The 13,039-nt window shown below is 39.8% G+C and overlaps 1 protein-coding gene across 1 annotated transcript; it reads right to left on the bottom strand.

Annotated features, from left to right (window-relative positions):
- Positions 1–7,657: 7,657 nt before the first annotated feature.
- On the bottom strand, positions 7,658–12,236 carry tmem72 (transmembrane protein 72; the record flags this gene model as incomplete). The annotated part of the gene is made up of 5 exons (XM_079230255.1): positions 7,658–8,097; positions 8,386–8,525; positions 8,782–8,853; positions 9,652–9,718; positions 12,161–12,236. 5 exons carry the CDS (start codon positions 12,234–12,236, stop codon positions 7,658–7,660), a joined length of 795 nt encoding a protein of 264 aa, XP_079086381.1.
- Positions 12,237–13,039: the final 803 nt, after the last annotated feature.

The raw sequence follows: 13,039 nt of genomic DNA, 5'->3' as shown, positions 1-13,039 counted from the left end.
CAGGTGATCGGGGCGTATTTTATGAAGTCAACAGACTTTACACCAGTGATCTGTGATTCCTTGTTGTATGTGACAGGATCGAGAACACACACACACACACACACACACACACACACACACACACACACACACACACACACACACACACACACACACACACACAATACATTTGCCCACATAAATCTGGGTAATGGAAAGTGAATAACTCAGGCATGTGCTAACCTGATTTATTTCCAAGCTAAAACACCTACTGGCATTGATAAGAGCTCTTGCATATCGAATATGTGAGCCTGTTACAACTAAATGCTTGGCAGCACGAGGTGGTCAAATGGAAAGTGAAAGTAAACAGCTGAACAAGGTGGCCTTTGTTCCAAGGCCAGCCTGGTAATTTAAGGGACTTTTTTTTTTATATCTCATAAGTTACCGATGAATACAATTTAAGCAGGTACCTTTGAAGTCAAACATTAATCGGAGAACGAACAGCTGTCAAGATAACAATCTTGTTACTGGATGGTATGTGGCCAACAGAAACCTCCTTCAAATCCAAACAAAAGTACTCTATAATGTATACAGAAAATGTATCTTTTACACCACTATGTTTGTGTGAAAGCTGTAGTAACTGCAGATTGAGATGTTCCAATACATTCCATTATCCAAACCGCTTATCTTGTTTAGGGTCACGGGGTCGCGGGGTCCCTGGGGCCCCTGGGGCCGATCCCAGCTGACATTGGGCAAAGGTAGGGCTCACCCTGGACAGGTCGCCAGTGTATCTCAGGGCACATATAGAGACAGACAACCATTCATGCTCACGTTCACACCTACAGGCAATTTTAGAGTCTCCAATTAACCTGAGCTGCATGTCTTCGGACTGTGGAAAGAAGCCGGGGAACTCGGAGGGAACCCATGCTGCCACGGGGAGAACACGCAAACTCCACACAGAAAGACCTGCTAGCTTGTGAGGCTGTGCAGTCCAGATTGAGATTTAAAACACCAAATCTAGACCATCAATGTATTACATTTGCTGCATATAATAATAATATAATATCAATAATTTAGAATAATCTCAACCAAATGCAATGTTCAAATTCTGCTTAATACATGAGTAATAATAATAATAGTCTATAAATCCTAAAATACTCTAAACACTGATAGAGGCTATTCTGACGAATGCTTATACTTCTGATACTTGTAATTATATTGTGCTGAAAATACCTCTGTACTTTTACTCAAGTATAATTTAGGATGCAGGACTTGAACTTTAATGTTTTGTCGTATTGCTACTTCTATTTAAGTAAATGATCGGACTACTTCTTCCACCACTATTACAATCCCATTCACGACTTACATACCAATTTTTCTATTATTACACACTACTACTTTAATGAACAACACATGCTAGACCTTTATGCAAGCTAAGAACCAGCTTTCACTGCATAATTGCTCGCAACACACACACACACACACACACACACACACACACACACACACACACACACACACACACACACACACACACACACACACACATGTATTCCTGTAATTGAAAGGCGACCACATTATTAAAAGTTTAAATCATTAAATACGCAGTTGAAAATTATTGATTACCAATTTTAATGATATGTCTTATTTAATATAACTGAAAATCTTTTTTTTTCTAACTATAATGTTGCTGTTTGCTACAAGCTGACAATTCAAGTTTATATTTCAACACATGATTGTAATACACATATGTGAAATACCTATCACTGTATCCACAATCATGATGTTGGTGCCACCTAGTGTCTCAAGCATTATGTGCACTGAACTTCTTCATGCATATCTCCATCTGGCTCAGTGCTTATAGTGTTCAGTCTAACTTGGATTGTGATCTCTAACACCACCTGCAGGAACATAGCCAGCAGGATAGTGGACAAGTGTACTTTGATTAACTTTGTGTATTTAAAGTGCTACTGAGTAATTGGTTGAGACTCTGTGTTTTCTGAGACTTTTAGTTACAAAGCATAATTTGGTCACGTGAGTCCAGATGAGTTAAGAGAGGCAGTAAAGTACTGATGTGTGATTTATTTTGCCTTGCAGTTCCACTTTGATATACTTCATTGTGGTATCTGACTGACCCATTAACAATACAACATAATCTGGTTGGTTCATCATGTCCCTGTTTGTTATTAGCTGTAAAGAAAATGAGAGAACGTATTTATATAAGAATGAGCTCTGGTACACAGGAACTGATTATTTTGCATTTCCTGCAGCTGAGACAGAAAAAAACTGCTTGCATGAGCAACGGTAGTCGCCACAAAAAGCAGGAAACACACTGCCCAGTAGCCACAGCACTGTCTGACTGGGAAGTGGTCTCTGGGAGGAGAGGTGCCGATTCAGCTAAACAATGAACACGGAGCACAAAAGAAGGAGTCTTTCAGATTTCTGTCACAATGCTGATCCTCATATTATCTTCATCCAGCTGAAGATTCAAATCCAAACTCCTCTGATCAACTTGATCATCTTCATGAAAATCCCCCAAAAATATGTTAATTACAGATGCAATAGCAACACTAGTGAGCCCTCCCCTCCCTTTAATGACCTCTGCCCACCTCCACTTTTTATCCAAGGAAACTGCTGACAAAGTAGGTGCATAATGGGACGGTCAGTCTATTTCTTATGCATATTTATACATAGTATAGTAATGGGTGTATAAATATTCCATCACTTAAAAGATTCCAGTCTGTCACCATTATTATGAATTATTTAGACACTGCACAGGAGATGGACCAAAAGGTCACACTATTTGGGTGATGCTAAGATTCGAGTGAATTTACATATTCAGTCTCTGGTTTTCTCTCCTCTTCTTCTTTTGTGACTAAATTACGAATTACATCTGTGTGAAAGCTCCCTCGATGGACAAAGAATCGAGGCTGCTAATTGGTTTGATCATCGCGAGATGTGTATCCAATTATCGCATCTAGTGTGAAGCTGCGCCATCACATTCCCACGCGTAAAATAATGCCCAGGGCAGCTCCAAATAATGCACAAAGCCTTTCCACAAACGTCTATTAAAGACAGAAACTTAGATTTATCTGCAAATCACTTGCTAAAGCTGCAGCTATTTCTTTTGCTGCTATCTGTGTGAGGAACATAGTTTTGTATCTGCAGATTTAAGATGACGAATAGGAAAGTTTTACATTCTAAGATGAGACAAAACTGAAATTAAACCGTAAGTCGCTGCATCCAACTTCACAACACCCCTGGTCTTCAGGGCATTATGTGGTTTTTATGGTTAAATCGCTTAATCGCGTCGATAATATTCTCCTTCTATCCTTCTATCTTCCTGATAATTGCGTGTAGTTAAACACTGCAGGAAGTCTAATCATTTTGTTTTCTTACCATAGCAGACTACGTCCTCCGTCTTCTTCCGTATATCCCACCGATGTATCCCGCGCCGTTGTTCGTTATCAGTCTTCATTCCCCCCATTGTCGTATTGTATTCAGAGCTGAAAGATCAAACTGACAACAGGATAATCCAATAGGACGCCGTACTCATGCGCTTCACCCAATCAACGTCGAGGGTGGGCGGGGCGAACGTACTTACCTCTCTCTGCTCGATCAAGGTGCCTCTGAGTGCTTTGCTGCATCCTCAGCAGTCCGACCATCAGTTGAACCCTTTTCTTGAACTTAAGTTGCTGCTTTGACCTTTAAACTACGAGGAAACTCAGGTTAGAGTTAGCATTTGAATGTGTAAATTGACGTGTTTCATGCACAATATGTTCATGTGATAACATTTATATTTTGTTTAATGGAAATGCATGCACTGTTCTTTGTTGAGTACATTTTTTTGTTTTAATGGGCACCCATGTCTTTTGTATTGAAACGTAAGTTGTGTTATTGGACAATAGATGTAAACGTGTCAAGGTGAAGATCCAGCTAATTCAGATTAATGGTTGGAGTTATAATAACTTCTTCTTCTTTCATCCTGTAGCTTAAATGTCATGAATACTGCAATTTGGGTTACATGTGTTGTATATAGTTCGTTGAATTTGATTGAATTGTATATGTTTTTGTATTTGTTTTGTAAAGTGTGTTATGTGTATGTTGTGGTACAGAATCAAATGAAAGCCATTTTATTAACAAACAATACACATAACCAGATATCTTAATTATTTTTGTCTGCCTTTACATAAGAAATCTCATTCCTTTCACACAGCCACAATTAAAGCGCTTATCCTGTTATGTTCCAGCTCAGAAGTATAAAGAAAGAAGTCCCTGTGACCTGTTAAGATGTATTTCCCCATCCTGTTTTTAAGCCTGGATCTGCCATCTAGGAAACTATTGTACGGTGGAAACACAAACTGTAGGAAGTCTCTCTCTCTCTGTGTCTAAATAGGATTTATGATTTACCATGCACAGAGGAAGTAAGTTGTTCCTGCAGCTGTATAACTTCCCCAATAGAGAACAGCTCATTCTGAAGGATATGACAACGTTGCTTGAAACAGACTGGAAACACTGACATTCTTTTCCTCTCCATTATTGGGTCACTCAGTTTCTAATTGACCAGAGATCATTGTGCAGATGACAATACAGCCTTGATTATCGGCTTCAGTTAACTCTGGACAAAGATCCCTTGTTCTCCATATACACATCTCACCCCTCCAGACTCACATGTCATGGAGTTCATACATTGTGCAAAAACATGTTTAATAGGTTGGATGACTGTATGCCACTGTGTAGTGGCAGATATGAAGAAAAAGCTTGTTGTTTAAACTGCAGGCTATTTTTGTGTCAGCGTGTTTTCACGTGTCTGCTGACTCCAGTTCTGAATTAGCTGCTTTCTGATAGTGGGGCTCTCTGCTGGTATTGACTCTCTCCTGAGCGTTGATGCCGCAGAGAGATTGCATCTTATGCCTATACAGTTATAAATCTACAAGTCAGTGAACAAAGGACTGAGGAATATGGTGTGTGTGTGTGTGTGTGTGTGTGTGTGTGTGTGTGTGTGTGTGTGTTTAACATGTATTGACAGAACAAAACAGTATTGATTTATGACCTGAACAAAAGACGAATGTCTGTATGGTGATTTATATTATTTGTAGCATGATACACATGGAAAAATAATGATTCTTAACTGGTTCTTCATAAGGCTGTTTGGTTCCACAAAGAACCATCCCCTATAATAACTATGTTATCTATTGGATGGTTCTACATGTTTGTCATATGGTTCTTTGGGATATTAAAGGGTTGCTAATTCATGTTTGAGTTATTGGATGGTGGGAAAATAAATATTACATGGGTGATCTGGGGGTGGGGTATGTAGTATTGTGTACATTAGCCTGTAAATTACAATAAATTAGCCTATACAAATAAGAAATTGACAATTGTCTAACGTTATTATTATTTAAATGTTTATATATTATGTATATCGGATCCCTCCCTCTCTCTGCTCTTTATGCCATTGTAGTAAAGATACATTGTTTAGAAACCATTGTTTTTGCCCAATGGTTTCTATTTTGGGATGGTGACTCCTCTCTTCTCTCTTTCTCTCATCCCTTACTGTTTTTTTTCCAGTGCACCTGATTTCCAGTATCCCCCTCCTGCAAAGCGACAGAAATCAGAGCTAGAAGCGAGCAATACTGAGTCAAAGGAAAGGGTCTACCCAGGTAATAGAGGCTGCCAGGAATTCCTCCAGGGTGGAAGGCGGTCGTCGAGCTGTGGCGATGCTTCATGACAAACCTCCACACTAAATTGATTTGTTTTGCTTCAGCCCTCTCTTAAGAAGACAAATGGATTATGGATGGCCTGTTTTTATGTCAACAAACCTGTTGTGTCTTAGAGAACTGACAGCAGCAATGGAAGGACCCTTATTTGTTCTGTGAGTTGAGACAAAAGAAGAAAACCTTTTCTGTTCACAAAAATATTTTATTTGTCATCCATTTTTTTTAAGTAAGCAGGTTGAGTTGTGTTTACTGCATTAATAACTTGGATTTAACTTACATTTTTATTTTTTTTATTTGTGAATTGCCAATGTAAGATGTTTGACGTTTATTGATTTGGAAAGAAACCAGAGAACCCGGAGTAAACCCTGTCAAACCAGAGTAGAAGAAACTAGAAGAAACTTAGGGAGCTGTTCTTTCTGAACGTCCTGTTGTCTGCGGTTGTTTTCTCTCTTTGCCCTCATCGCCTCACACTTCTCCTCCAGAACCTTTTTGTTGTCCGCTTTTTTATCCAGCTTCTAGAGTTCTTTACGAAGGGTGTTGTTCTGTCGACTGATGCCGTTTTTCTCCGTTCTCAGGGAGTTGTAGATGTCGGTCCAAGCTTTCTCACCTTGGAGTGTTTCGCTGAGCTCCTCAACCTTAAGACTTTGACTTCATTGCAGGTTTTTTGTTCTCAAAGGTTTGTTCTTTGAATAACTTTTCCTCCTGGTCCTGAAGTTGTTTTTGCAGAGTGTCATTCTGTCTGGTTATAACTTCATTCTCTGCCTTCATTGATTTATAATTTGCCTTAAATGCATCTAGAACTATGAAATTGTTGTTCAAACCGTGGATTTTTTTCTGTCCGTTGATTGTTCTGTAGCTTTAAAATCAGTCCGTTCCTTCAGCACGTCGTACTTCCACTTCCAGTCTTCTTCATGTATAAGCTTGTTAAAGTCCTCAGAGTGGGATTTAATCAGGACTTTGTTTCCGTGCCACCACGACTTTCTCCTCAGCTTCCAGTTCAAAGAGATTGGTCTTGACATATTTTCTGGTCACAAGCTGTTCATTGACAACCTGGATTTGGTGTTTCACACCGTGGTGTGGGTGTAGATGTAGAACAAAAGAAAAACAAATGAAATGTTAAAACAAGCTTTTCATACCTACTTTTGTAACACAAATATGCTAAATTCTGGGTTTATAGAGCTTGGGTCTGATTCACACACCCTATTAATATTATCAATGTGCAACATGTGGCATATTATAAATGCATGAATAATACTTAGTAATAATGCTTTGGTTTGGTGGCGCTCTGGTGGGTGATCTGATGTTTTTCTCATTACCATAACACCGTGAGCGCTCCTCCCATAGCGCCGTCTCCATGGTCACCGTTTGCACATGACAAACACACAATGAGGAGGCTTGACTGCGACTAACCAACATGCACCTGCACAAGCTCTCATGCTTGCAGTCAGAGCCATTCTCTGACAGTGAATGTATGAAACAGTTGATCTAATTTATTACCTCGTGAATAATGCATGGTGTATTAAGTGGATTGGATTGCTTGTCATTAATGTCTGCTCTTCAAATCAATGCTGGCTTTGAAAAAAAATCTGACTTAAAGCCAACCACTTACTCATGTAGGTACAAATAATTTAATTTCTTTGACTGTATACATTTGATGGTCACAATATTGTTAAAAACACACACAAAATACATTCTGTACAAGTAGATTGATCTTTTTTTGAGTCAAACAATAATCAGTAGAACATTTAATAAAAATAATCAACATATTTATTTAAAATACAGAGTACATTATTCGTGAACACTCAAAAATGCAATTGTGCCTGCTTGAACATTTGATAATGTTATTTTCAGCTTAACATCCACCACAGTGTAGCACCAGCTAGTCAGTACGAATACATTACACAAGCTTTCCTTTGTGTGATATCAGTAAGGAGCTCAGTCTGAGCGCTGAGGGACGCTCAGTCAGTAATCATAGGCGCAGTGTCTGAGGTGGTGTCTGGCTCTGGCTCACAGTAACTGTTCATCTCCTCCATCTCTCTCTCCACAGGCTCCTCCCTACCTCTCAAGCAGATCAGTCTCCTTTCTTTCCACCTCCTCCTCTCCCTGTCTGTGCCTTTGGGTGCTATTGTCTGCTCCAGCTCCAGCATGGCCTGGACACTCTCTCCTCTCTCTCCCGGACCGAGGCAGCGGCCTCTGGTTGCGAGAGCCGGTCCTCCCCCTCTCCTTCCCATCACCACGTGGAGGAACGAGACAGTGCTGTTTGAGGGTGCCCCTTCTGTCACACAGACAGTGGTCGGGCCTTGGTCGCTATGGTTTTCTTGTGCGCTTTTGGGAGATTTGATCTTTTTTTTCTTGCTTAGTATGAAGTTAAAAAAGGCGGTCACCAGAAGCATTATCCCTGCAATCAGAAAATATGATCTTTCACTGGAGACTCTTTGACACGTAACAGTAGCAACCCCGCTGATGTAAATAATGAAATTATTGATGGCTTAATTTCAATTAGCTGCTTCAGTTGTTTTGTGCATGCTGGCTCACTGTCACACCTCACTGGGGCACTTGAAAAGAAAGGTGCCATTCTTAATGTTATTAACATACACCTGTGCGTTTCCCACTGTATGAAGTTGATATGTCTGCTGCTGAAACTAATTATCAGTCTAAGTAAGATATATTCACCAGTGTTTTTTACCTGGGATGATTGCATGCCACACCAACACAGGGTGCAAGAAGCAGACCACTGACATTATGGAGTAATAGAGGAATTTATGGAAGCCTCCAATGCGAGCCATCTTCCCCCACAACACAAACAGCTGCCAGTCTGGAGGACAGCTAGAGAAAGATAAGGACAAAAGAAGGAATTCTTGCCATTTTAGATTATTTTGACAGTAAATAATTACTGACATGGCAGACATCATGACAGACTAAAGTTAAGAATTCATCTTCAGAATTAATTTTGGACCTGATTTGACTGTTCATAGGGTTAAAAGACCTAAGAGAATTATACACTTATATTATAGCATGAATACACAGAGATTTTCCCATGCTAAAGAATGTGAAACAATTGAGTGTTGTGTCGGCTACTCACGGCAGGCACATGAACAGAAGCGTGTCCAGGAAATAGGCCAGCTCGAACACCATGATGCCAACAGATGACACTCTGGGAGGAGAATAGAATAGAGCCAGATGAAACTAATATATTGATAAAATCAGTCTCCAACTATATCTAAATATGTCCCTAAATTGTCTAAATTGTAATAAAAAAAAGGGCAAGGGGACACTTCAAATTAAGAGATATTGCCTTTAAATAGTGCACTTGACATTTAGAAATTGTGTTAGTGTTTTTTTTCACTGTTTGCTGCTTTTCTATTTCATGTTTTAATAGTCTGATAACCATCTAATTCAGTAAACCATAAAAATGCCCCCAGACTAACTCTCTGAAGAGTTATCGCTTAGTTGAGTGTTTCTGTCTGTGTGTGTGTGTGTGTGTGTGTGTGTGTGTGTGTGTGTGTGTGTGTGTGTGTGTGTGTGTGTGCGTGTGTGTGTGTGTGTGTGTGTCTGTGTTCTGATGCGGCGTTCATCTGCATTTCTGTATTCTGACAGAATAATCAGTCATGCATTTCTGTTCTCCTTTGGGAGATGCTTTCCTGCGGCTCTGTGGGAGTTTGGCTGTAAGCCACATAAATAATACGAAGTAGCACTGAAGGACTGGTCTCCATTCTCTGTACCTCACTTCATCCCTCTGACTCCATCCCAACATCTCCTCGCAAGTGTGTGAATGTAGCATGAGTGATTATGACGGCAGGTACAGTATTGTAATTGTTTTACAAGCCCTCAGGCCACACATTCTTTGCCATATTAACATCCAGGTTGTGTGTGTGCAACTCATGAATGCCGGCAGTCAAAAGTGCTCTTAAATTCATACAATATATTACAAGATGGACTCCAAAACACTTACATTAGGTAGATGCCGAGGCTACTGAATTCTCCCTGTTTCAGGGTCTCCACTCCCACAGCACACAACACTGAAAAAGAGAAAGGAAGATCATTTCACTGGTGAGCAGATTCTGTCCACCAGATGTCAGACTTAGAACATGATTTTCTCGTTAGTTGTAGGAAGGGTTGCTGTAGCTGCAGCGGGTCAACTCGTCTAAACATGGGTGAATAAATGTGAATATTTCAACTGTGATGCAACAATATGCTGGTTTTACTGTTCTTTGGCATGTTTTATGTCTCTTTCTCATTTTGCTATCAAGGTAGTCTTTACTGTATTCTTGTAGCTGTGATGTTTGAGGCAGTTGTTAGAAACAAATTAAAGTTCTGGTTGAAAACCATTTCTTCCTCATTGAGCAATACACACTGACCTGAGTTGTCCTGATGATCCAATGTGAGCTCATAGTTTACACTCCAAGGGACAGCATTGAACTATTGATCTGAGATAAATATAGTGCATTTAATACTGGTAATTGTTGTAATTGTTTCCATCATGGTCACAACATTCTGGTAATGGCTTACTCATGGTTGTAATTAACATATCATACTAGCGGATGCTTATTATATCACAGATCCTCTGCCAGAAAAGAATCATGGTATTTAAAAAAGCTTTGCCACTTGTAGGTGAAGTGGTCATTACACGTCATGGTATGTTAAAAGTCCTTCCTCTACATTTTGGGTTTATGATTAATGAGTACTGACCCAGAACAGTAGTACTTATATGCTTATCTAATTTTACTGTAAATGAAAGCACACACAAATTGTAAAAAGGGATACTGGGATGCAACTGGATGTTGCTGATTCATTCCTCTGCAAGATCAACATTGCTGCAGTGCCCAGCCAGACTCTGAATCATGTTTACTGCTGAAAGTGATTTAATTTGAATAATCTGAATAATAATTGCTAATGCCACCTTCCGAATATTTTAATGGAACTGTACTCTTTGGGAAATACTCATGTCCACTTTCTTCCTGCGGGTTAGATAAGACGATTGGTACTATCATGTTTGTACGCTAGCCAGCATATGTAGCTAACGCCAGCAACCAGTTATCTTAGCTTAGCTTAGCACAACAACTGTAAATGGTGCAACAGCTAACCTGGCTGTCCAAAAGTGACAAAATCCACTTCGGCTACTCTATAGCACACACATTTACAGTATATTTAGAAATAACTCGTCCTATCTTGTCAATGATAAATTTAGATTTAGTAGGATTATGCACCAAGGTATTTCCGTTCATGCGCCGAATGCGAAGCTCAACAAAGGTCTCAATACATTATTTGATTCTCAACAAGAAACCCAAAATGTCAAACTATTTTGAATTTGAGTCTTAACACCAAATCACATTTGAACAGATATGGAACGATATAAAATCAGATGATGACAAAGTCTAAAAAACTATAAAAGAAAGCCTGTTTTGTTCATCAAACTTTTTCCTGTGAGGTATTTAAGAGGTGCATGGTTAACCAGTGATTGCCACTGGACAAACACATGGAAATCATTTCTCTGGCTTACCAGAAATTTAGAGATAGAATCTGCCCGAGAGGGAAATCAGGGGAATGTGGCTAAACTGTTTCTGGCCGTTTATAGAGTGTGAGAAGAATTAGCGTTGCATATAGACCAGCTGGATATTAACATATATGTGCTCCTGTATGTCGCCTGAACACACACAGAGGCAGACAGGCCAACACAGACATTTAGACATGTGAACGCACAGGCAGAGAGACAGAGGCACATAGAAATCCCATAAACATACACACAAACACACACAAACCCACGTACATGTAGAGACAATGTAGAGATAATGTAGAGAAAGCTCATGTAGGTGTGAATGTATAACAGCTTGTGATCACATAAGCCCAGTAACCCAGCTGGATACCAAGACTTGGTTTTGGTGTGATGTGAGGCACATGTTTCTCTGTAAATGTTCAATGTCTGCAGCTGTTTGAATTTAAGTGGAGGGGTCTCATCTTTTTTTTGAAGCAGGCAGCAACCAGAGAGCTATTTCCCCTGTGATGATTTAATGTGGCTAAGAGAGCCGCATGCAATCTGACCCTGTGTGCCTGAAGAAAACAGAGGAGCAACCATTACAGTGAGATTATGTATGATGAAGTATGTTTAATATGCTCTGTATCCGCTAAGAGATGGTTTTGAGTTCTTCGAGGTCAAGAGTACAGTTGGCCAACATCGCCATCTGACCTTCTAACATTTTGGGTTCATGAAATCCTTAAAAAAAGCCAAGATGGATAACTCTCCCCACAGGAAAACATGTAATCTTGATTTGTTTAGTCCTTATATGTATTTTACAAAAGCATGTTAGCTTTTAGTAGAATTGATCAGAGAGAGGATCTGGAGTCTGTTCATCAAATCTATTCAATCCAAAAAATTAGTAATGCTGTCCATACTAAAACAATAAGTGAGACACATGAAACTGAATGTAATCTTGTTATATATTTATGTTTGTTTTATATCTTACCTGTTGCTGTAGAAACACCAAGGATCCTGCAGGCACACTCCACAAAAATCCACCAGACCCTCTCTGCGTTCCCCATGACCTCAAATACTTTCCCTCCTCACTGTCTAAAAATGCAACCTTCACACTTCCTTGACACTATTTTAAATAGTTGGTCGCCTAGTAGTTATAAAAGTAGCATCCTAGACAATTAGTTGACTGTAAACTAGATTGATGGCTGTCGGTAAAAAAAAAAGTTGGGTAAACCACAAGAGCCATGATATGAAGCCTTTAGACTGGACGACTTTACCTCAGAAAGGTTTGTGACTCAATGGCCCTGTTGCTCCAATAACTGCTATTCAGCCTGACACACACACACACACACATACACACACACACACACACACACACACACACACACACACACACACACACACACACACACACACACACACACACACACACACACACACACACACACACACACACACTACCACTTTCAGCTGGTTTAGCATTCCACCCTGTAAGTCAAGGTGAAACTGTTCAGTCCGGGTCATTTATGTTATGCACGGTATCACATATGTTATTAGAGCTGGTGAATAACTAATTAACTAAATAACTAACTAACACACACACACACACACACACACACACACACACACACACACACACACACACACACACACACACACACACACACAGACACACACACACACACACACACACACACACTCACACACACACACACACACCAAATAAGCAATACTTGTATGCACCCTTGAACAACATAGAATAATTCCCCCTTGTTGTGAGGATTTAGGGGTTATCAAACCATCGGAAACACTTTATTTTTCAAGGCCAGTCACACTGGAAGCACCCATTTATTGGAAAACTATTTCAGAG

Source organism: Taurulus bubalis (genome assembly GCF_910589615.1).
Source record: "Taurulus bubalis genome assembly, chromosome: 14".
NCBI classification, from domain to species: Eukaryota; Metazoa; Chordata; class Actinopteri; order Perciformes; family Cottidae; genus Taurulus; species Taurulus bubalis.
The sequence above is the reverse complement of the archived record's forward strand: the minus strand, read 5'-3'. Positions and strand labels throughout refer to the sequence as shown.